General features: G+C 34.8%; 3 protein-coding genes across 7 annotated transcripts; all 3 read right to left on the reverse strand.

Annotated features, from left to right (window-relative positions):
* Positions 1 to 3,171: 3,171 nt before the first annotated feature.
* On the reverse strand, positions 3,172 to 6,904 carry LOC109002958 (pyruvate kinase, cytosolic isozyme). Its single transcript, XM_018980903.2, has 4 exons — positions 6,887 to 6,904; positions 6,528 to 6,794; positions 4,580 to 5,041; positions 3,172 to 4,028 (listed from the first exon to the last, which is right to left on the reverse strand). The coding sequence occupies exons 2-4, from the start codon at positions 6,783 to 6,785 to the stop codon at positions 3,216 to 3,218; spliced, it is 1,533 nt and encodes a 510-aa protein (XP_018836448.1). The 5' UTR covers positions 6,786 to 6,794; positions 6,887 to 6,904; the 3' UTR covers positions 3,172 to 3,215.
* Positions 6,905 to 7,606: 702 nt separating this feature from the next.
* On the reverse strand, positions 7,607 to 16,605 carry LOC109002871 (WD repeat-containing protein 26 homolog). Of its 4 annotated transcripts, none has more exons than XM_018980796.2 (5): positions 16,350 to 16,603; positions 14,188 to 15,013; positions 9,814 to 9,915; positions 8,900 to 9,529; positions 7,607 to 8,155 (listed from the first exon to the last, which is right to left on the reverse strand). In XM_018980796.2, the coding sequence occupies exons 2-5, from the start codon at positions 14,983 to 14,985 to the stop codon at positions 7,937 to 7,939; spliced, it is 1,749 nt and encodes a 582-aa protein (XP_018836341.2). In that variant the 5' UTR covers positions 14,986 to 15,013; positions 16,350 to 16,603; the 3' UTR covers positions 7,607 to 7,936. The 4 variants fall into 4 exon arrangements, with proteins under 4 accessions (XP_018836341.2, XP_018836336.2, XP_018836356.2 ...); XM_018980791.2 differs by having other exon boundaries at positions 16,210 to 16,603; XM_018980811.2 differs by lacking the exon at positions 16,350 to 16,603 and adding an exon at positions 15,718 to 16,191.
* Positions 16,606 to 17,801: 1,196 nt separating this feature from the next.
* Positions 17,802 to 21,394, reverse strand: LOC109002903. Of its 2 annotated transcripts, XM_018980828.2 has the most exons (6): positions 20,830 to 21,394; positions 20,646 to 20,747; positions 20,193 to 20,370; positions 18,913 to 19,010; positions 18,244 to 18,305; positions 17,802 to 18,161 (listed from the first exon to the last, which is right to left on the reverse strand). In XM_018980828.2, exons 1-6 carry the CDS (start codon positions 21,286 to 21,288, stop codon positions 18,038 to 18,040), a joined length of 1,023 nt encoding a protein of 340 aa, XP_018836373.1. In that variant the 5' UTR covers positions 21,289 to 21,394; the 3' UTR covers positions 17,802 to 18,037. The 2 variants fall into 2 exon arrangements, with proteins under 2 accessions (XP_018836373.1, XP_018836381.1); XM_018980836.2 differs by lacking the exons at positions 17,802 to 18,161; positions 18,244 to 18,305 and adding an exon at positions 18,438 to 18,771 and having other exon boundaries at positions 20,830 to 21,378.
* Between the last annotated feature and the right edge of the window lie 3,821 nt (positions 21,395 to 25,215).

Genomic DNA, 25,215 nt, shown 5'->3' on the forward strand with positions numbered 1-25,215 from the left:
AGCACGGCACCGCGGCAGCTTTTCTCCACCACGACAAGCACACGGTAAGATTCAAAACTCTAACCTTGATTTTACTCTTGATTTTTATTGTTTGGGTTTGATTTTGTTGATGTTGTTTGGGTTTGATTCAAAGCCCTAGCTTTGATTCTACTCTTGATTTTATTGTTTGGATTTGATTTTGTTGATGTTTGGGTTTGATTTTGTTGGTCTCAGGTAGTTTCTTCGGTCTCGCTTGTCTTCTTGTTTGCTTGTCTTCATGTTCGCTTGGTAGTTTCTCTGCTTGTCTCGATTGTGTTTAACATGTCTGCCTACATCTGTAATAGCATCATCTTGCTCCTATGGCTTACCAACACTTACAATTTACATGGTAACCCATCCATTTTTCTTTCATGCCCTCTTGTAAATTACACAAAATAAAGTCACCATACAGATTATGTTGCCTAAAAAGTTTACGAGCATCGCTCAGAAAGTCTACGACTGACATATTTTTTATGATTTGTAAAATTTACACTAGAATAGTCATCCTTTTATTTTCTGATTTATTTGTGAAGACATCATAGATATCTCCAAGTTGTGGTGGTCTGCAACCAACACTGTTTATCGTATACATATGTAATTACAGAGATGGGGTAGATTTGGATAGTTGCTGACTTGCTATTCCAAACAGAGTTATGCTTGTGAATGCTTGTTGGTGAAACATTTTGGGGTTGTTTTTTATATTGTGATTGTATTTGTTTGGGGTTGTAGCTCATGATTATTTTGTGACTTTTTATTATTTTGGATCACAAATATGGATGTTTGAGAATGTGGGTAGCAACTAGGATGGCAGCCTCTAGGATGTTCATAGTTTTATAGGTTGGTAACCATGCATTTCATTACTCTTATTTTGCATTAGTTGTTATCAAAGCCTTATATAGCCTTCAAATGATGGCAGCCAATCTTATTTACATTGAGTGATGATATTTGTGAAAATGAGTTTGGTTGCATTGAAGATCAATGTAATTGTTTTGATAATATTGATATCGTGTAATGAAATTTTGTTTATTAGATTATGAAAATGAAAATGAATATGATTGTTGAAAATTATAGGTGATTATAGGAGGTTATAAAAATATAATTAATTATAAGAATATAAAATAATAATATTTTATTATTATAGAGAGTGTCATGACTAATCCAATGTAGACTTTAAGTTTTGAATGATTAGCTAAAAGTGAAAAAATTACATCTTAGTCAAAATTTGAAGAGTAAAATAGTTAATCCAATGTCAATGCTCTAAGTATTTATAAAATATGATTTTTGAAAAGAAGAGAATAAGACAAAAGAGAGCAGGTTTAGGGAGTGAGATGAGAATTTTGTGTTTTGTTTTGAAGTTTAAAATATTATGTTTTAATATTATTATTTTTTTGTGATTTGAAAAATGTGTATTGAGATTTGAAAAAGTTGAATTGTTTATTATATTTTGTATGAAGATTTGAAAAATATGTAATGATAAGATGAAATGAGATGAGAATTTTTTATTTTGTCTTGTGCCTCAAATCTTGGTTAAAAATAAAAATGGAAGTGAAAGAAAAAAATAATAAAGAAATAATAGAAAAATATTATTTTAATAAAATAGAGAAATGATAAAAAATGAGATGTAAAAAGTTTTTTAAAAATAAATAAAATTTAAGATAAAATTATAGAAAGTGTCTTTTTTAGTTAAAATTTAAGAAAAATTTTAAGAAACCTAATGGGGATGCTATGAGGCAGCTGTCATGCGCGGCCTTCGTATCCAGCCCTCCAACAGCAACACACTGCACTGCCCACCTCAACAACATTTGCTCTCCGAGAAGCGTCCATTGGAACTGCGCGTTAATCGACGTGTGCACCACGCGTGCCTACCCAGAGCTCCATGCTCCCGAGGTGCCCTCCTATGCAAAGCAAACTGATTACGCAATCTTCTTATGTTCATCCTTTCCTCTAAGACCACAATCATCATACTTCTCTCCAAAGAAGTTGAGAACTGCAATATTTGATTTCATATTAAAAGCCACCAAGCTACACCAATATAGGACTGCAAAATGCATTGGACCCTATTGCCCTACTTCCTAACATAGGTTAGCAGTTCACTTTCGGTTGCAGCTCAGGGAAGAGCCCACCACCAATCAAGGTAATCCTTCTCTTGGCATTGTTTTTCTTTTGTAGTTTAGTTAAACTTAATTTGTGGCGCTTATTGGGAGGAGAAATAATTTGTACAAGTCTTAAATAAATAAATCTTCTATAAGTCATTGTTAAAAAAAAATTATTATTTATTAGTGTCATTAACTTTTTTACAAATAGTTTTTATGAGCCTTAAATTATTTATTATATTTTGTGTTTAAATTTAAAAAAGTTGTTTATCTCTTACGGCCAGAGTAGATGCCAAATGGGCTGGGTTACAAGTCATTGCAAATTCAAACTATAATCAAATTTAATGCATGAAAATTTCTAGCTCATTGTACGTTGTGTTTGAACGTTGAAATGATATTAGGGTGAGTTTGGTTACCAAACTCATCTCAACTCATCATTACAACTTTTTCAAATTTCAATACAAAATATAATAAACAATTCAACTTTTTCAAATCCCAAAATAATAATAATATTAAAAAATAATATTCTAACAATATTTTATCATCTCAACTCAACTCACTTCAATATCCAAACACAATCTAAATGATCTAAATTGTTCTGTAAATAGTAATATTTTATAAATCTTATTAAAATATATTTGAATATAAATATATTAAAACATATGTTTAAATATATGAAATAGATTGACACGAGTTTAAACATTTTATAAAAAGTTAAAAAAATAGTATTCCATCAATAATTAGTTTAAAATGGATTGTAGACATAACATCAGCAAGGATAAAGAGGGAAATCCAGAAAAATAGAATACGAGAGAGCACTCCAAAAAGAAAAAACTAGTAATGAAGATAAAAAATGATGTGGTGCAAACATCTAATTGCGGCCTCCAGGCTCCAAATGCCAAAATATTAGAAAGGGAGCCCTGTTTCTTATGTATAAATTATACCGGGAAAATGATATAGTATTTCAACATTAACAGGAAAAACAATCCAAGACAATCTAGAGAAACCCTCCAACATGGCTCAAGAAAGATAAAAAATAAAACAAACATAAAAGCAATAAAAGGAAAACACAAGTCCACTAGATGCCTAGCATTGCATGCCATATCATTTCACAACGCAGATCTTAATAACTGAGGCAGCTCCAATTCGATGAAGTGCCACCACCGCATCACCAGGCTTGCACAACCCCTTCTCTGTTGCAGACTTCAGGGCAGCTTCCAAAATCACCTCTGTGGACTCTGCATCAGTGGCCTTAGCCGATCCTTGAGCCAGCAGAGGAATCAGACCACGGTATATCAGGCTATGCCTTGCTGGCGTCTCATCACTGCAGGTCCAATCAAATGAATCTGTGGTCAAAACTGGAACAACTACTGAGAGGATTGGAACAGCTGGCCTGTACTTCGCAACCAACTTGGCCGTGGTTCCTCCACGTGTCATCACAACAATGAGTTTTGCTTTGGCCTTGTTAGCAGTCCGAACAGCAGACGATGCAAGGCTCTCCAACGGGCTCATTGGTAGTGGGGTTGACTTGATCATTTCCTTAAAAATAGCACCATGGTCAAGGGATGATTCTGCCTCTATACAAATTCGAGCCATGATCTTCACAGCCAGTTCTGGGTAGGCCCCAGCAGCACTCTCACCACTAAGCATGACACAGTCAGTGCCATCAAGGACTGCATTAGCCACATCAGTGGCTTCAGCTCGGGTTGGCCGGGGAGACTTGATCATGGATTCAAGCATCTGAGTAGCAGTGACAACAGGTTTGCCCACAAGATTGCACTTGTATATCATCATTTTCTGTGCCAAGAAAATTTTCTCAACTGGAATCTCCATTCCAAGATCGCCACGGGCAACCATGAATGAGTCAGTTTCACGCAAGATCTCATCAAAATTGATTACTCCCTCCTGGTTCTCAACCTGAGAACACCACAGCAGCCACGACAATCACGCCTTGACCAATAAAAATGAATGTGGTGTGGCACAGCAACAAGCAAAAAATCAAATTGCAAAGAAAGAAAGGAATTAAAAATGGAAAAGAAAAAAAAAAAAAAAAAAAGCAAAAGCAATAGAGAACAAACAGGTATTACACTGTGCCCTACTACGTGTCTAAGGAAATTGTAAGACTGCATAAACACATGCAGATTGAGAGAATGGCTTTCGGCAAGCAAGCAAGCAAGCGCGCACACACACACACAAGCCTCCAAATGAGATGCCACATCAGCAAATAATGGCTTACTTCTCTCAAAAGTAAAAGAAAGCATTTTTTATTTGGAAATTTCCACTGCACAATAATTTATTTTTCCTGACTAATTGGTAACTCATGCTTGGAGGGTGCAAAACCAGGTTTTGGAGATTGAACATATAAAACATAAAGGTCATATTACAGGAAAAAAAGGTTACATCTAATTAAGTAAATATTGTACTATATGAATGACAGGAAAACTTGACATCAGAAGGAAATAACATACCTTCGACATCAATTGTATATTCTTGGAATGAGGCCCAAGAACCTTACGGACATTAACAAGATCTGAGCCCTTGCGTACAAATGAAAGAGCAATCATATCTATTTTGTTGGGAACACCCCATTGCAAAATGTCTTCCTTATCTTTCTCTGTCAGAGTTGGAAGATCCACTACAACACCAGGAAGATTGACATTTTTTCTCTCCCCCAGTATGGCAGTATTCTGACAACGGCATCTCACAGTCCCAGCATCTGCATTACAAGACAAGACATTGAGTGTGATGGTACCATCCGCACACAAGATGGTATTTCCAGGCTTTAAGTCCTCAGCTAGTTTTTTGTAGCTCATGGAGATCATCTCCTCATCTCCCTTGATGCTGTAATCAGTTGTGACAGTGATTTCCTGACCTTCTTTAAGTTGAATAGGTTTCGAATCCTTGAGAAAACCAGTTCGAATCTCAGGTCCCTGCAATAACAAAGGGGAACGGCAGATCAGTCAGTGATTGGGAACCACTAACGCAGACCAGTCAGTGACCAGTAATTCCAGCAATGCAATTTGTAAATGTGTACCAGATCCAAAATTATATCCAGTGCAGAAAAAGGAATATTAAGAGAACTTTCAGCCAGGGGCTTGCAAAACGTGGAGGTATCACGCAATCAGTGCTGGGATTGACAAAATATGACTCAAGGGACTGATTTACGTTTTCTTTCAGTTTTAAATTGAAATGTTTATCTGTTTTCTTTGTTTGCATGTAACATGAGATCCACTGGACTGATTAGAACATACTCTTAATATCAATGATTTTTAGAACAACAATTGTGCTGTCCCATGAAATTCAGAAAATCCTCCAGTAGACCATGTTTCCAATCATAGGTTATGTATAGGTAGTGTGAGAATTGCCACTGAGCTGGAGGTTAAATGGGACCTCCTCCACTCATAAGAACAGAGTGGAGAGCAAGGTCATTAATCTATGATTCACCATAAATGTGTATAACATAGCAGTGAAAAACAAAAATGATAGAAGCATTGGATTTCCCTTCATCAAAGTCTTTATTCCAAACAGTAATGGAAGATGTCGAACAAGGTTACTGTTAAAGTAGGTCTTCTTCCTTAGTGCTAATCTAAGTAGGACCATATTATCTATGCAGAGGGTGCGAATGGACCAATGGATGTGTGAAGTAAGTGCTGAAAGCATAAATGACCTATTTTATCTTCTGTGTATTTTGCTTTTACCCCTTGGGAAACCTGATTTTACTTTAGAAATGTCAGTGCTTGCCTCTTTATTTTCATGGTATTAAATATCTGAAGTTTGAAGCATTCAAAGTTAAAATGCTTAATTAAGCTACAAGAAAAGAAAGACACAAACGACCCTCAAACCATCTTTAATAGGTTAGTTTTTACTTCAATTTCATGCGACCCTCAGAATGTATTGCTCTGATTTTGAATGTCTTCTTGAATGCGTATCCACAACCTTCTGTCCTAGATATGTGTGACCATTACATTTTGTTTGTTGCGAACAAAACCTTAAATCCAGGCATGCCATATCCTTATGTTGAGCCGATGCATATGATGACTTTGGGATCAGCCTATTTTCGTGGAATCGTGTGTTTTTTAAAATCAATCATGGTAGAATCTTTATATAATTAGGTTTTGTCATGATTTAAATTGTTATTTTCAAATAATAAATTATCGTGTCTTCTAACTTCACTGGATCAAATTTAAATATTCTGTCGAGTAATACCTTTTTTCTATGAAAGTGCAACAGTGTATACATGGGCTTACGTTTTTAACAGTCAGTTTGAGCATTCTTTTCAGAGATAGCATGGAAGCTCAACAGTATGCCCTCCATCCCGTGAAGCAGAATGTAGAAACCCAATACACTAACAACCCCTAAAATAAATAAATAAATAAAGGAAAAAGGGCAATCAAGCAAGTCGAAAAAGAAGGAAACCTTGGTATCGAGCATGACGGCACAGAGAATCTGAGTGTTGTGCATGGCAATCCTGAGATTGTTGAGGGTCTCCTGATGGTAGTCGTGGGTGCCGTGGGAGAAATTGAAACGGGCGACGTTCATACCGGCCCTGAGAAGCTTCTCCAGCATGGGCACCGACCGAGATGCGGGACCCAGAGTGCACACGATCTTCGTCTTTGGGAGACGACCATCGTTCGGGAGCTCCTTAAGTATTCCCTCTATGTCGATGTTGGCCATCTATTTTCACTACAAATTCGCAGGACAACGGGAAGAGGATCAGTAGAGGGGAATCGGAGAAGAACTAAGAGGGAGAGAGAAGAATAAAGGAGGAGGCGAACCGAATTAATTCAGATTCGACTCTCGAGTGCACAACGCAGGAGTAATAGAATATTGTTTACGAGAATAAAATATTTTACCGCGTGCGTCGCCACCTGATTTGCGAGCAAGCATTTGAACTGTTTTGAAAAACATTCTCAAAATTTTCAAACTCCAACATATTCCACAACCACACCTTTCTTATGATTTTCAAACTCAAAATTTTATGATTTTATATTAAGGTTGTGTTTGGATATTGAAGTGAATTGAATTAAGTTGAGTTGAAATGATAAAATATTATTAAAATATTATTTTTTAATATTATTATTATTTTAGAATTTGAAAAAACTGAATTATTTATTATATTTTATGTTGGAATTTAAAAAAATTGTAATGATGAATTGAAAGGATTTTTGAATCCAAACGAAGCCTAAATTTAGATAATATTTTAGGAGCATCCTCAATTAGCCTTAAATTTAAAAAACACTCAACGAATTAGTAAAAGTTAAAGGACACTTTTGATTAATATAAAATAAATTTTAATTTTAATTATTCTATTCACATAAATCAACATATAATTCAATATTCTTAAATCTTATTGTGGGCACACCGGTTTGGAACAACAATAGGAGGGAGCACGCAAAAGGGATAAGGGCTACCGCATCAAAAACATATACAATAAAATAATGACCAAAATAGGTAGCCAGACGACTTCACTAGCCATACTGTGGCCAGGCCAAATAGACGACGATAAAATTACTGTTTATTTAGCTAGTTTGATATTAGTGTATTTTGAACTGGCCAAACTTTTGCTAGATTTCAACTTTAGCTAGCTCACTAGAAGTACTCTTTAGCATAGCTTGCTCATGCATCTGTGCAGCAGAATCAAGCGAAGAGAAACAAAGGAGTCACCTGGTTTTATTGCTTGATTGGCTGATAGCAGTTGCATTTTTTGCTGCTATAGATGCCAAGAACTTAAGCAAAAGATAAATTTCATCTACTGTTATAAATTCTTTCAAAGAACATTGCTTTCTTACAGTCTCAACAAATTTTTGGATGTCTAGAAAATCGTTTCAAATTCTTCCATTCGAGCAGCAAGTGATGCCATTGCTCTGAGAGTCTCTGCGTATCAGGTTGAGCTCATCTAAACCCCATATTCGAATAGTATGATCATCGCTGGCGGAAGCCAACATGTGAAGATTTGTAGGATTCCAGCTCACGCAATTAACAGCTCCCGAATGCCCCAGCAATGCCAGTAGGAGTTCCTCAGAACCTCTGTGCCATATATACACCTACATTAAGAAATTGCAAACCTCAAATTTCAATGGGAGTGCGCTTCTTTTTTATTGAAGACAAAAAAGAAACATATCAAACCATTTTATAAATAGCGTGAGTGAGAAGAAACAACAAACAATTGCAAGTTCTTTCAGGTATGTCTACAGTCTTAGAGTACCTCCAATTATATAATCCAATCGAGTTGTGATTCCCTACTGAAAACTTTCAGATCAACTGCCTCCCTTGGATTAGCGAGATTTTAACCAAGGTCGTCATATCTATGGTGCTCTCATCTTAGGCCAATGATTAAAAAAAATAATCAAATATGACAAATTTAAGATTGCATGAAGCACCAAAATTATTTCTACTGAGAAGAAAATAACTTTTATGATCATAGGCCACAAATTGCACCACATCGAATGCAATGTTGATTCCATGATAAGATGTTTCTCAAAAGGATCCCCAATTTAAATGAAAAAATAAACAAATGACGAGAGTCAATGGTTGAAGGGATCCCTAGCAGCATGATCTAGCACTCCCCCCCAACCCAAAAAAAAAAAAAAGCCTTTTCCCTATCCTTCATTTTTATTTTATATTTTACATGATCCTAGTGTCCACCCCTTGCTTCTTGGGACTGAAGATACCATTCAAATCCAGAGGCCATGAACAACGTATACCTTCAGGCCACTATCCCTGGACATATTCTTCTAGAGAACTGTAATTTCATTAAGACAAAAGAGTTGGGTCCAAAGTCAGCTTACCTGTGAATCCTCACTCCCGCTGGCAATAAAGGCTTGCTCAAATCCACCCAAACAAGATCTAATGACAAATCTGGCACGCTTGTGACCTTTGTACTTCGCCACAACCTTCAGATCACCCTCTATACTCCAAAGATGAATTTCTTGATTTATAAGATTGACCAGTAGGAATTTACTGTCCTTTGACAAGGAGAACGAAGTAATTGCTTCCTCCTCTTCAATCAATCTCTCAAATTTTGCCTCCCTGTCAAGCAATAATATTGAGGTTTCTCTGCATATGCTTATGATCCTCTTTCCATCATCAGTTACAGCCATGTCTGATATCCTGAGTGTTTGCTGCCCTTTCCAACATTCCAGCTCTCTTCCATCCAAATCCCAGAGGCAGATACTCTTGTCAGTCATACCAGAGAATATCCCTCTACCATCAGGGAACCATCCACAAGAAATCAGGCCAACACCGTTTTTCTCATAAACAAGGAGGCATTCTCCAGATATGACATCCCAACGTTTGATGACCTCCTCCAGTCCACACGTGAGGAGCTGGCGATCATCCGGACCCCATGACACCATCAACACTGGCTTCTGGTGGCCAGTTAGTTTATGCTTCAATGAAACATGACCATCCTCTTTAACCTAAAAGGGTGGAATTTCTAAATCCTTTAAGAGAACATTCTGAAACAAGAAATTGACATTTGTATAACTGGGAAGGTGATATTCCAGAAACAGAAACAAATATAGTAATATAAATGGTACAACAAGATATATCTGACAGTCAGACGTCTCTGCAATTTCTGCCATTTCCTAAAATACCCAGATGCCATGCAACATCGTAAGGATCCAATTCAGACAGAAAGAGAGAGTAAAAGTTAAATTACTTTCGACCGATGATTAAAGCCAATAATCAGACAAACAGTTACCTCCCATATAATTGCTGATTGATCTTTCGATGATGAAGCTAAATATTTCCCAGCATGTGAAAATTCCAAAAACCAAACTTCATCAGTATGTTCTTGAAGTATCTGTCGGATTCAATGAGCAAAATTTTCAATTTACAGTCCATCTCTAAGAGCACTCTCATTGGATTAGTCAAAATTAAAGGACAGTTTTAATGAATGTAAGAGAAATTTAACTTTTGACTATTTCATTCACATAAATCTCCACATTGGAATAGCTATTTTTTCATTATATAATAATAAAATAATATAAGAAGAATTTGGTTTTGGTAATTCACATTAAATCTCCACATTGGATTATACATTTATTCATTATATGGTAATGAATAACTAATAATTTCAAAAATATTTAATTTTTTCAATTATTAATTTATTTAATTTTATCATATTTTACTATTTTACTTATTATATGTTAATTAATAATTATGTTCTTATTAAATTAATATATTACTAAGTCAAATTAATATATCAATTGTGATAAAATATGTGATAGAAAGAAAGAGAGAGAGAAATAATTAATAAAATATGTGTTTAATATATGTACAGTAACCTTCAAATTTGAAAAAACTTTTGAAAGTCACTGTAACTAAATTCCAAATATTTAGAATTTGACTAATCCAATGTGAACGTATTTTACTCTTTAATAGCTAAATACTCATTGGATTTAGCTTTTAGCTAGTCCAATGAGAGTGCTCTAAGGCACATAAGACATAAATAAAACGCCCAAAACAAATTGCATAGGCAGCTTAACTTCAATAAATCACGAATATAAAGCAGCATTTTGAGAGACTAGAACTTCATTATCAATGACAATAAAATTTTGAACTGGTGTGTATGATGTTTCATTGGAAATTTTTTTAAAGAAAAGAATCTCACCAATACTAAAGGCATTATAACTTTTTTCGATACTAGGGCCTGACGGGATTGTTGACCCTCAAGGCTCAAGGCTCAACTAGGAAATCAATGACTTGCCTTCTCCTCATTCGGGTGGGCATGAGGGGTAATAAGACAAAAACCTTAGGCAAGAATAGTTTGGTGCTTAGTACTTCGACTAACGCTTGCAGTGGTTTGACCATGATACTTGACACATATGTAATGATCTAAGAAAGGCTCAAGCCACATTTGGCACTATACTCCAAAAAGATTAGTCAATATTATAATTAGAGCTAATTGAAATCATTAAAAAGGGTAGGAAATTCTCTCTCCCAAACAATGTGGAATTTTTTTTTATAAGTACTTTCTTTTTTGTATTGGCACCGGGTGTCTAAGAACAGCATCCCAACTATTCCCAGGGATGCACAAACCCTTGGCAAGAAGTTTTCCGCAAGTGCACCTTGGATAATTCAAGGGAAAATCCTCCAGTCCGATGGCCTCTAAAGATTGTTTGCACCCAAGGAGATTTGAACCTTAGACCTGGGGAGAGTATAACCCCCAAGCCCAAGGCCTTTACCACCTCAACCAACCCCTGGGGGCTAAAAATGTGGGATTTAATTAACTATCTTCTTATACTCATTCCAAGGTATTACAATATCCACCTCTTATATCCTTGACGTCTTTACCAAGCCCTTCCAACATAAGTGGCACAACTAAAGTCCCACCCTTCTGGCTGAATTTGACTTTAATACCATTTGTAATAACCCAAGAAAGACTTAAGCCACATCCTAGGCCCTACACTCCAAAAGGAATTGGCAATGTTGTAATTGTAGCCCATTAGAATCATCATAAAAGGCAATAAGTTCTCCCTCGCAAGCAATGTGGGATCTCATTCACTACCTTTATATACCCAAAACTGAGGTATTACACATTGCCTTCATTAACACTTGAGTATTACATATTACCTTCATTAACGCATTACCTTCTTCTGGAATGAGGTTTTGAATCAGTTTGGTCTTCTTTGGGTAATGCCCAAGGAAGTGGTGGATTTATTGGTAGGGTGGAAGGGTAGCAAGAATGTTGTTAATATTTGGAAAATGATTCCTTCTAGTCTCATGTGGCGTCTATGGCTTGAAAGGAATAGGAGATGCTTCGAAGACAAAGAACGTTCATTAGGAGACCTTAGGGATTTTTTTTTTATTTTATAAGTAATCAGTTATTCCATTAATAAAAGTAGGCATAGCCCAGGTACACTAGAAGTATACATGTGATTACACCTATTTAAGCACTAGGAACAGTTACAAGGAAATCATGGAAGTTGCGACCATTCCAATCAAGAGCAATGGCCCACAAAAACAAAGTCTTCCAGAAAAAACTCCTAAACTCTTCCGAGAAACGTTCATGATCCTCAAAGAGTCTCTCGTTTCTTTCATTCCAAATACACCAGAAAATACATATAGGAACCATCTTCCACACGGCTGCAATCTGTGATGTCCCTATGATCCCTCTCCAGCTTGCTAACAAATCAACCACCCTACTCGGCATCACCCATGCTATACCCATTCTATTGAGAAAATAAGTCCAAATATCTTGGGCAAACTCACAGTGTAAAAGTAAATGGTCCACCGTTTCACCACTATTACTGCACAAACAGCACCAGTCCATAATAATAAGGCCACGTCTTCTAAGATTCTCAATGGTCATGATCTTCTCTAGAGCTGCCGTCCAGACAAAAAATGCAGCCTTTGTAGGTGCTTTAGTCCTCCATATATTCTTCCAAGGGAAATTGTGCCTTTGATGCATAGTAATAGAGTCATAAAAAGAGCATACCGAGAATTTCCCTTTTCTAGAATGTCGCCATTCCATCATGTCTTCCGTTGTGGCAGCAATAGAAATGTTGTACAGCATATTCAGAAATTCCATCATGACCAGGTTTGATTATTAGACCAAGTGTAATCTCCTCCCATTAACGGTAAGTCCATCAGACCTACCTCAAAAATGAAATTCGAAAAATCCACCATAGCTTGATTTTGTCGTCCCTCCCCTGATCTTTCACTGGAAAATCTTGTGACATTAAAATCTCCACCAATACACCATGGGACCTCCCACCAAGAGCATAGGCTAGCAAGTTCATCCCAAAGCAACCTCCTCTCATTGCCCAAGTTAGGACCATATACCCCAACAAATGCCCATAAAAAATCATCTTCAGAATTTTTAAAGTAACACCCCACCGAGTATTCTCCCACAAACTCATCAATATTCTCCACCACCCTCTTATCTCACATGATCAAAATACCCCCCGAGGCCCCTTCTGAGGATAAATATAGCTAGCCTACATATTGACAACTCCATATGCTCCGAATAATTCTTCTAGTGATAAGCTTCAACTTTGTTTCCTGTAGGCAAACAATGTCCACTTTCCATTGCCTTAATAAAGCTCTTATTCGAAGACGTTTATTTATCTCATTCAGCCCCCTAACATTCCAGCTCAAAATTCTGGGCTTCATTTATCAACTATTCCAGCCCTCCCCTTGTTTCTTCCACGACTTGCACTCTCCTCCTTCCCTTCATAATTAATGGACCACGTCAACCTCTTCAACTCCCTATCTCTCTTTAATCCTGCCCCATGTTGTCCTGCCTCAATGGCTATAATCAGTGCCTTAAACTGATCTTCATAGCCCTTACACGAAATTCCCATGCAACTTTGAAGTTCCTCTACCTTTTTCAATACCCAATCCTCTGAAACAATAGGATGAATCATGCTTATTGGAGTAGAATCTCCTACAGCTCAAAATTAGGATCTCCTACCCAATATTATTTAGTACTTTTGAGTTTGTGGGCTAAAACTTTTGTAATGGTTGATATTTTCCAGAATTTGTTTTAGATTTTCCTTTTGGTTTTAGAAAGTAGTATGTATTTCCTTTGTATATGTCCTATTTAATTGGGCTTATGCCTATTCTTGAAAATAAAATATCTTATTAAAAAAAAACTTGGGCATTTAAAATGGAAATCCTTACTTTCTTTGTTCTCATCAGTAAGAATATGAAAATACAATGTTAAGATTTCTGCAAGTAATGATGCTAACATTGTCTTACAGCTCATGCCATGTCACATGGCTAAGGTATGAGTCTCGAAATTCAGCATGCCTCCATGGATGTAAAAGGTTTTCTGTCATTGGAGTTTTACTAGATGAATGAACAATACTACCTTAGCTCTATGCTAAAACAACATAGAAGCCAAAAAAAAAAAAAACTTCAACATACAAACTGACATCAAGAAAATGTTGACAGATCCCAATACAGACAGGAAAATTGATTGTCTTCACCGGTTTCAATAAATAAACCATCCCAATAATCAACAATTGTATTATATTTTGCATGTTCTACAAACAAAGCCCAAAAACTGCAAATGAAGCAACTGGGGAAAACAGGAACAAACAATCATAAAGCTAGAAGGCACCCTAACCTGTATCGTTTGAGAAGGAATTTGGTTTTTCCCACACTGATGATCTGAGTACAAAGACAAATCACTATCCAAAGTGTTGTGAAATATACAAGCATCTCGCTGCACATCAAGAGCCTGTTCAACTAGATGTTCTAACCTTTTTTCAGGTGTCATTACTGCTGCAGGAAGCACCTTCTGCAGTTTCTCCAAAATATTTGACCGTGACTTTACAACATCAGTATCTTGACTGGAAAGCCCAAGTCTTACATACTGTGAAGGTGAGACAATGCAGGTAGCAAGCTCATGAACTCGGCTCACATTAACGCAGAGAGGTACAATCTCATTCCGTAAAGTATCTAAAGCATCAGTTACTTTTTCCATTTTCAGAAGCTCAAGGAACTTCTGCTCCAATATCAGAAAAGATGCTGATTTCACAGTTTTCTCATCCAAGACACCAATTGTATGCAGCATAGCCACACATTCATTCCATTTTCCATCATTCACTCGCTGCATAAGCAAATTAAATACTGATGAGTGCAATGTTATACCTGACTCTTCCTCTAAAAGGGCCCCACTCTTATCATATCCAAGTGAATACAATGCCCTAGTTATAATTTTGATGAATTCTGCTCGTTTGATAATTCCTTTTGAACCAATAGTTTCTTCATCCCCATGTGAGGGTAGAGGCCTAGCCATTGAATATCCCATAGAGCAAGCTACGGGCTGCATATGAGATAAGTCTTCCAATAAGCTATTTGATTCTGCCAAACGAATTTTTGTGCGTTTCAATGGCGGTTCATTGTCCTCTATACCTCCCATGAAATGCTTGACTTAGCCCATATAAATTCTACAAGTCAAAGAGGAACAAACTTTAATAGGAGGAAAACCTTGGTCTCAGAAGAATAGTAATAAAAAACTACGAGAAATTATATAATAAAGTAGGCAATGGGGAAGGTTTAACAAAGTACATGCAGACTATGGTTGCGTTTGGGTTGTGAGGTGATTTCAGATATTCTTTTTTGATAAGTAAAATATTATATATATCAATAGGAGTAACCAATTACATTGAATGTATACAAGAAAACACCTTGCCCATATTAGAAAGCCCCTAATGACCCAAAAAGCCCGTGAAAAACAACCCAAAATACACCAAGCCCGACCCCAACCCCTTATTTCCGTAGAACTAAAACTCTACCCGAAAACCCAACCCCAACTAGCCCCTAATTATCTCAGATATTCTGTGAATAATAGTGAAAAAGTAGTGAAAAAGTAATGAAAAAGTAATAATAGAATATTGAATAGTAGTGAAAAGTAAGCGAAAAATAATAATAAAATAATGAATAGTACTCCACTACCCAATCTAGCCCTATAACTCAGCACTGAGATCAAAGGACAAGAAACTTAGATTAAAAGGGAAGACAATGATAACAATAAACGTTAATAATGAACAATGAGAAAGTAACAACATCAGGAAAGTGAGAAGCAATATTCTTTTTCTTACAATTAACTGTAATCATAAGCACAAGAGACCAAACAATCCTTCTAAACTACCTGAAGGAGCCAAATTTCATAATCTCAAGCAGAGGTCTCCTTCTTCAAAAAAATCAGAAAGCTCAATTTTACGAAACTGAGGACTTGTCTGGCTAACACAACTACACAAGAATTTATAATTGAAATTCTGCCATCGCCATAACGAATTAAAAGAAAAATGAAAGTGGCATTTAGATGCAGTTTTTGAAGATGAGAAATGTAATCAGCTAGTATTCTCATTTATAACTATTATAATCAATCATTTTCGTGAAAGTAATATTACCTATTAAAAAAATAAAAATGTAAATACAATTGCACAGAAGCCTGGAGGGTAATGCTAAAAAGAACAGAACATCGAGAAAATGTTATCATCGAATAGAAGAGTTCTTCATTATTGCAATAACGGTATCAAAAACCAAACTAAAAACATCGGGACAGTCAAGATTAAGAGTAAAAACAAAAGTAGCATAGAAAGATAAAACCAATCTATGAACAAGGGGTAGAATTTCTCACCAGAAAGCATTAACCAGAAAATACTATCTCGATAAAAACAATCCAAGTCAAAGATTCTTACTAAAAGGACAAAGTTCCCACAGAGCAAAATTTGAGAGAAATCTAAAGAAAAATGGGTTTTCTACGGAGAGAATGCGTACGGAGATAGACAAGGAATAACTATACACGGAACTCGGAAGACCAAAAGCAGCACCGATTCAGACATGCAAGGAGGAGTGATATATATGGATAGATAGGGATATAAAATATAAATCTTAAGGACTAATTCTGCTTTTGGCAGTTGGCAGAGAGGGGAAAGGGGCTTCAGAGTTCAGATGCCTAACACGACTAATGTGATGACCACGCAACATGGATTGGCGAGAGTGGCGTCTGTCTTTGTCTCACGAGACCCAATAAAAGATCCTGAAAGGAGGCTGGTAGATCTTACGGAAACCGGAAGTAAACAAATCAAAAGATGAAGGGTTTGTTACTTTGTTTAGAAAATAAATCTCTATCTCATTTAAAAAATAAAATTCAAACATCATTAAATATAAATATTTTTTAATTTCAAATTTTAATTTTTTTATTTAATCATTACTTAATTATTATAAATTTTTTAAATTTTTAAACAAAATATAAAAAATAATACTACTTCTTTACATTTTAAAATAAAAATTATATTAAATAATTATATCTAATAATATTTTAATTTTATAATATTTTTATTTAACTTTTTTTTATCACATTTTTCAAAATCTAACAAAACATTTTAACTTAAATTATTTCATTACTATTTACAAAATCATCATCCTAATCTCATTCTCCAATACCGGAATAAAGCCTATTACTTGTTATTCGATTACATAATTATTATATTGTGATAAGGTTATCCGTATTACAACAAATATTAATATATATTTTTTTTAAGGAATATACAGCAGAATATCTTTTTGAGTGGATTCATTTTCTTAGGCTTTGGATTGTCAATTCACCTAATTTCATCTAATATTTATAATTTTTTCAAACTTCTTAACAAAATATAATAAACAGTTAAAATTTTTTAAATCTCAAAACAAAATTGATAATAAAAAAATAATATTTTAACAATATTTTATTAAATTTTCATCTCATCTCGACGCACTATCTAAACTCCAGCAAGAAGCAAAGTGTTATTTTATTATGATTAAGATTATTATATTATTTTAAAAAAATATTTTAAATCTGTACAAAATATTATATTTGACAAAAAATGTTTTTATACTTTTCAAGAGTATTTTTTCTTTAAGAATTTAAAGAGTGATTTTTTCTTTTTAAGAGGAAAAGAGGATAACATCACAATTTCTTGATAACTTAATGGAGTGATTGGTGATTATAATACGGATGGTAGTTTCAAGTTTGAGGGTAATTTGTGTATTTTTCCCAAAAAGAAGATTTGTATAGCATTTTTAGGCTTTGGTCGTCATGCGTGCATCTTGAATGTAGAATGTGTTTTGGATACGAGTACCAGTCGCGATGACAAAACCAACCCTCGTGAGAAACAAATGCATATAAGCTTTATCTTCTGTAGATGAGGGAAAAAAAAAGCTTCATCTTCTGTAGCCGAAGGCCGCGAGTTCTAGGATCTCAATCCCCCACCGCATTCCATATGTCAATGAGCCCTCGCTGATTTCCATGTGTTGGATTATTCCTAGCCAAATAAATTCATACATCGCTTAAAAATGACCTGCGACAGAATCTGAACCGATGCACTGACGACCTTAAAAATGCCAAAGATAGTTGAAACAAGTAACGAACTTTCTAATAAGGCCCTCGTAGTCCCAAACAACATCTGAAATATTTCGCATGCGAATCAAGCAGCATAAGATGATGGCCCACTAGAATCTTCTGAATCTGAACCATCAACCATCTTCTCAAGGGAATCCATATCCCCAGCTTCAGAGAGGGTGTGTATCCTAAGCTTGTCTGCATCTTCACTGAGTACAAAAATAGATATCATGATCATGGCTAACAATGTTTCGAAGTTTTGACTTAATCAAGAAAAGGATAGAGGCATACTCTGTAACTCCAAAAATTTCCTTGATAACCAAGGAGCTGTCTCTCGAACAGAAGTCTGGCAGCTAGCCAGAAAATGAAACAGAAGAACAATCAATTCAAGGGATAATAAGTAATCAAATCGGTTTGAAAACAACCCAACACCCCCAAACACCAAATAAAAACAAAAGGTAAAGCTTAGAATTTACTAAATTCATAATGAAAATATATTTCTGATTTTATTTTATTCTAACAAAAACACGTCATAAAACGGTGCAAAGTTTCAAGCACACAGATACACTGGGAATTCTTGCATGCATGACAGACATGTGCCAGGCTTCATAAGGAATTAAGCTTCAAGATCTTTGCGTCAGTGCCAAAACTGACATTTTTATTCTCTTTTACAGAAATCAAAAACCATTTCTAGTCAAGAACGTTTTGAGGGGCCAAAGAAGACAGTTCAGCTGTAGGCCACACTCTCAAAACCACTGTCCTTAACATCTACTGATCCTTCCACCCATGCAATAATGCAGCTTGAGGCAGGTTTAACAACTGAGAACATGTTTGAAAATTTGATGAGGAGCAAGGACCAAAAAATTTCAAGGCAGTTTTCCTGCTATCAAAAGCTTAAATTTTTCAAGCCAGCAGTTTATTAAAAGAATAAGCCCATGCATCAACTTTTCAGCCACTTACCTCAGACAGATAGAAAACCTTTCCAAAAAGGGCCTGGACAGCTAGTTTTCTCTTGAAACCCTTTTCAGAATAACCTGACATGTCCAAGACAACAGGGCCTGAAAATCATAGACAAGCCATAAGTATCTGATAGCATTGGAGCTACAGTGAAGTATTTATCTAACTAAAATCTTATTCTTGAATTGTTCCTCAAGAAGGGTAATCAGCAAGTTCACTTATGCATCAAGTGCACAAGACGATGAAAAAATCATCAATGCAGACACCCCAACACTAATAGAAAGTGAGAGAGAAGCAGACATGAAGAATAACAATGGGAGAAAACGAGCATCAATTTTCAATATAATAAAGACCTCCTTCCCATAAGTTTCCAATTTTTGAAAGGAATGTCTTGGTTTATCTTGTGAACAGCTTTAAATAGAATAACACATCCTAAAATTCAGGAGAGCAAAAGAGGAGTCCCAAACAAACCCAATGTGCGTCCGTGCTTGCAGCAGGATTATGAAAAGGGTGGGAAGACCTTCATGAAATTCACTGTGGAGAGACTATGGTTTTCTTCCCTTCAAGATTTTAAATGGCGTTCGTATGGTAGGAAGTTGCAATTCCCAATCACGAGAAAGTGTTGCTTGTCGCAAACCATATACAAAGTAATTTCAGAAAAAGAACATTCAGTCTGGAGCAATAGGTTACAACTCCATTTGCATGCGATGGGTTGTAGAGTTGAGATTGTTTAAGCAGACATGAGACAAAAGAATACAATCTAACACTAACAGTGTCATACTGTCATTGCATTGTGACCTGAAGGAAAAATCTTTTAAGACTCTCAAACAAAAAATTATTAATTCAGGATAAACAGTGTATTAAATTATTAATACTCTTGAATATATGAAGCTAAATGGTAGGATATTTGGAAAGCAAAGCACAAACTTATCCGAAGCATTTCTTATCAAATTACTAGTCTACGTACAACAAATGTGAAAATAAGTTTTCATTTACACTAGCAAACGCCCTAATCCTAATGTTTTAAATCCCAATAAATTGTAAAAGGGCAATATTCTTACAACATGATAGGACAATAGTTTTCATTAGAGACTATATAGAGAAGATAAAGTCGAGCGCGTGTCTATGATGCTTTATGTCTCCATCAACATCCAATGTACAACACGGGTGGGAAGGAAAAGTCCTCCCTCAATGTATCCTCATCAGATTAGACTTCTATATAGGCCAGAAGAGAACAGTATGAATCAGACCATACAAGTGCCGCAAGCAATGGAACTAATTACCTTTATCTCGCACAATGCGTCTTGAAATTTCGTTTAAAATCTCAGTCACTTGGGAATCATCCAACATAGAAGCTTTCCTGAGCTCAATTAAATTGGAAATCAAGTCGGGGTTGAAGGGCTTCTCATTCAAAGCATACCGAATGTACTTGCGCAAGATTTCCTCCATGCCGAAACCAGTCTGGAAATGAATGGGTAGTTGAGTAACAAAACTGAGACAGCTTTTTGTGCGAAACCGACCAACACAAGGAGATCACCCGCGTCATGTTATAGACTAATAAGGAAAATAATCATGATACTCGACACAAAGCAGTTATCTTTCTCTTGGAACAAGCGACTGGCGCGGTTAGAACAAAGTAGAGGATGCAAGCAGAATACATTAGAATGGGAAACCCATCAAAATCAATCTTAGAAATTGCATGTGTGCAGGTGGGTGTGCTATACATGTCATCTCACCTTTTTCTCAAGTCTCTTGAGAGCATCATCGAGTGTTTCGTTATCTCGTCCCTCCAGAAATACCTCATCAATTGATTTGCAAAGCATCACATTTTTATTGACCTGAACTAAGAGAAAAACACCCATTACGAAGATAAATCACTGTTAAAAAACTCCATGGAATGCACCAAAAAAAAACTCAGACCAATCGCCTGCGCTTTTCTCTTGGGGAAGTGAACTTTCGGACGGTCTTGACAAAGGCGATGACGAATGTCAGGCCGGCATAGGCCAAAGGAAGAGCGAGAATCCAGGGCAAGGAGCTGGAGCCAACTCTAGGACCGGGAACGGACTGAGCGACGGAGCCGGTGAACTCCACAAGGTCCAAGGCCTTATCCTGAATCCAAGGCAAGTCTTCCTCCTCCTCCACCACTTGTTCCTTCTTCTGCTTTTTCCCTTGCTCCTGGGGAACGGCGTTGAGATCTTTCTTCGCCGCCGCTAAGCGAGTTGAGGGGTTTCTGTGTATTGTGCGCAAACAAGGGATTTGAATAACACTAGGAGCGGTACATGAAACAGAAGAAGAAGGGAACGCAAATGTTGAAAACTTGGAGCGGGGAAGCAATTGAGACGCATAGGAGCAAGTACAGGCAGCAGCCGCCATAGCCATGATTAGGGCCGGGGACGGTAACGGCAGAGTCAAAAATACCGAAGGCAATTTATCAAGTTTTGGTAATTAGCGTAGTTGGGCTGGCGGCATTTCTTGTTATTTATCTATGTATTAAGACAATAAATGGTCATTCGAAGACATTTTGTAGCACCACTAATGCAAGAGCATTAGCGTTGATGTAGGTAAAGGTAAAGATAAAATTCGATTAAAATCATATATTTTATTTTTTATCTATTCCATTTAAAAGATATTTTCACACTATATTATCCACCAAAATAATATTAATATTTGTTTTCTTAATTTTTTTTAATATTTTATAATTATACTAATTATAAGTTAATTAATAATTTAATTTAAAATTAAATTATTATTTATCAACTACCTTTTTTCTACCAACTTAATAATATTTTGGAGGAGAGAAATAACTTATAAAGTATTCAATAAATAGGGAACAGTAATAATCTAAATATGTAGATTTATTGTAATTTATAAGTAAAAAAAAATGCATTTATCTTTTTTAATGTAGATAATTTAGTAGGATTGTTAGCTAAATCTTAGTTTTCATTTATATTTGCCTGCACTGCTCTAACAGATTCAAGCACATTAATTGTATTTGAGTAATTGTAGATGCATAAGTTTGTTTTACGAATAAATTTTTAAATTTGATCAACCAGTATTTTGTTGAGGAATAATCCCACATTGACTGTGGACAAGGTCTTGGGCATGTTTATAAATAATGGGCAATCATCTCTTATATAACCGGTTTTATGAGATGAGTTAGGCCCATGAATTTCATCATGGTATCAGAGCCAGGTTATAGGACGAATATGGTAACTGCGAAACCAAATTTCCTCGGCAAGTTCTATCAGCTAACACCGTATTGGTTCGATCTGATTCGGTACCGGTTCAATTTTTTTTAAATCAATCTTATTTTGATTTTCTTTTTTTAATACTGAATCGGTTCTTATATATATATTTTAATTTTTTATATTGTATAAAATATTTTTTATAGGATTTTTATATTATATATAAAATAGTTTTATATTATATGATAAATTACTAATTAATATAACATTAAATCTTAAAATCTTATATAAATAATTATATATTATCACTATATATCATAATATACTATAATCGTGTCTTAACGAATCAACTCATTTTGACTTGAATTAATTTATATTAAATCTAAACTCACTAATTTCATATCGTGTTCATGTTTTTTTTTTTTTATGTAAATCATTTTTGCATGCTAAAGACTAGTGCTAGGCTCATCTTGGATAAAACATTAAAATTGCTTTATTGATATATGGGTGAATGGTATCATTGTTTTACATTTCGTTTGGATGATAATTTCGATTTAAGTATTTAAATTGAATATTTCGATATCTGTGCATTCATGTATACCATTTCGAGATTAACAATATATAAACTTATATATATAAATTAATAACTAATAAAATAAATACATGTATATATAAGTGTATATCACGTATGTGTGTGTATATGAAAGAATTGACTATTTATAAAAAAAAAATATACATCAAAAAATTAAAAAATAGGGATATTGGTGTTAAAATAAAATATTAAAAAAATTACAAATTTGAGTTGAGAAACAATAAAAAAAACAAAGAAAAAAATTAAGCGAACAGAAAAAAATATTAAAAGCAATGATATTCTTAAAAAAATAATTAGGGGACGTATTTAAAATTATAAAAAAAATTAAAATTATATAAATATAGTTCATATTTTAGAATTAAATAAATACCATATAGATTTAAAAATTACAAAAATGCCATCCAAACCCAATAAAACTATAAAAATGCCATTAAAACATTCCAGAACAAAATAGGATCATAAATGCAAATTTTGGCCGAACTTGCTAGAATTAGCAAGAATGGATCAGAATTTGGAACAAAAATTAACGATGAGATATAATGTATCGAATGCTATACCGGAATGGAGAATTTCAGTTAAAATGGCCTGAATGTAATGGAATTCGAAACTATGATATGTATCATTCCATCAAAGTCAATTCATGTATGGCTTGGCAAAAATATCGTCTGACACTTGATCCGACTCTATCGAAGTTGAAAAATTTATAATTCGGACTCAGAGTCCAAGCTCTTAAAATAGTTGGAGTCGGAATCGGAATCGGAGTTCAACAAGACTCTAGACTACTAACTCCAACTCCGTTAAATATACTTAATATATTTTATATTGTAACATAAATGATAGAAATTTAAGTAGCCTAACAGTTGGGACATTTTTTGTAAGCCACATTTTCAACATTTGACCCCCATGAAACCGAAATAATGAAACTTTTTATTTTATGTTTTCTAATAAATTCTTAAAATAATGTCGTTTTGCTCTTCCTATAAATTCATCTCTTTCATCTAACTCTATGTCTTTTGTTCTCTTCAACCGCTTTGTTTTTCTCTCCATTTTTCTCTCTCTACTTCCTTTGCTTCTATGTTATCTCTCTCTCTCTCAACCTCGCATTATCTCTCTTTATTTGAGTCTCTTATTCTTGTTTTCATAATCTTAATTCTTGCTCTTGTAGTCTTGTTGCTACCTAGACATGGGGTGCAGATACAAGCCATGTCAACTTCTCATCGAATATTTAAATGAGAGAGTGAGAGATGGGCTATGTGATTATAATTATTGCCTTGATTCTATTATTGTATTAGAAACCTATAAGATTATTGTTGTTTTTAGCAGTATAGAAATTTCTTACTATTTGCTTGTATGTTGTAAAAGTGTGAATGGGTAGGAAAATTTCTTAATTTTTGTTTGGATGTTGGGAAAGAAAGAATCCAACTCCGAATGGAAACTCCCACTCAGTTTTGATACTGAGCAAGTGAAGCGAAGCCGGAGTTAGCTCTCTCTTTGAGTTGGAATTGGAGTTGTTTTGGACTTTGACTCTTATCGGAGTCAGAGCTATGAGTTGAGAAATCCAATTCCATTAAAGTCAAAACTCACCCTTAAATCCATGTGCTCAATACCACTGAGTCATTTACACTATGGGTCATAATGTCGATTTCAATTATTATTGCGACAACTCATAAAATTTTCATAATTTATTTGTTTCTAAACTAATTCGTTACTTTTGAAATAAGTCTAAAAAATCATATTAATAACAAATATATTATATAATTATTTTGAAAAAAATTTCTTAAAAAGGAAATGATTTATACAACTTTAGGGCATGCAAGTCCCACGTATTGCTTTTTAAAAAAGTAAGAAAATCCGAGACCCATGTAAAAATCTTATTTTTTAATAATGGATCTTACTATATTTTAAAAGAAATGCATGTAACTTATACATCTTACGACTATACCTAATATTACGATTCTAATAATTTTAGCTAAAAATACCTAAAATTTTAGGCAAGCCAATACTAGTGCTCTTAACTAAACAAAAGATATAATAAAAAGAGCTAAATGGGAATGCAACTTACGTGACTTTGTAAGCACAATCTACTGACGGATAACATTCCGGACAAATTCTATTATGTAAAAATAAAAGAATATTTTAATAACAAATAAATTACACAAAAATAGATTCACAAATAACGTAACTTGATATAATACGTTAGATTATAAAATTACTTTTATCATAAAATAGATTTATCGGATCATATATATTTTGTAATTTCTTGTATATAACCTACGTAACATTTCAAACAATTTTACGGCTACCGTATTGTTTGCAATACAGGAGTTTTTTTTTTTTTTTCGTAAATAGTTGTACATAAAAGTTCACATGCACTGTTCATTTCTCCTAATGTTGGGCGCTCATTGAAAGGAATGGCTAGGGGACGGGTCTCTCGATGTCGGTGCATCACTATTTTGCTTGTTCCAGTAATATGTGCAACCATCATTTGGTCTTTGCAAGGTATGCTTCAGTTCTTCAGTAGATCTCTAT

Source organism: Juglans regia, chromosome 15 (assembly GCF_001411555.2).
Source record: "Juglans regia cultivar Chandler chromosome 15, Walnut 2.0, whole genome shotgun sequence".
Taxonomy (NCBI): Eukaryota; Viridiplantae; Streptophyta; class Magnoliopsida; order Fagales; family Juglandaceae; genus Juglans; species Juglans regia.

Coding starts and splice junctions, on each gene's coding strand:
- LOC109002958 (XM_018980903.2), bottom strand. CDS start 6,785: ATGGCCAACATCGACATAGAGGGAATACTTAAGGAGCTCCCGAACGAT. Junction 5,042..6,527: donor CCGTCATGCTCGATACCAAG/GTTTCCTTCTTT, acceptor TTGTTATTGCAG/GGACCTGAGATTCGAACTGG. Junction 4,029..4,579: donor ATATACAATTGATGTCGAAG/GTATGTTATTTC, acceptor TGGTGTTCTCAG/GTTGAGAACCAGGAGGGAGT.
- LOC109002871 (XM_018980796.2), bottom strand. CDS start 14,985: ATGGGAGGTATAGAGGACAATGAACCGCCATTGAAACGCACAAAAATT. Junction 9,916..14,187: donor TTCCTTCTCAAACGATACAG/GTTAGGGTGCCT, acceptor TGAATCCGACAG/ATACTTCAAGAACATACTGA. Junction 9,530..9,813: donor AATCAGCAATTATATGGGAG/GTAACTGTTTGT, acceptor CCACCCTTTTAG/GTTAAAGAGGATGGTCATGT.
- LOC109002903 (XM_018980828.2), bottom strand. CDS start 21,288: ATGGCTATGGCGGCTGCTGCCTGTACTTGCTCCTATGCGTCTCAATTG. Junction 20,371..20,645: donor TCAAGAGACTTGAGAAAAAG/GTGAGATGACAT, acceptor ATTCATTTCCAG/ACTGGTTTCGGCATGGAGGA. Junction 18,306..18,912: donor AGGTTTTCTATCTGTCTGAG/GTAAGTGGCTGA, acceptor TTTTCTGGCTAG/CTGCCAGACTTCTGTTCGAG.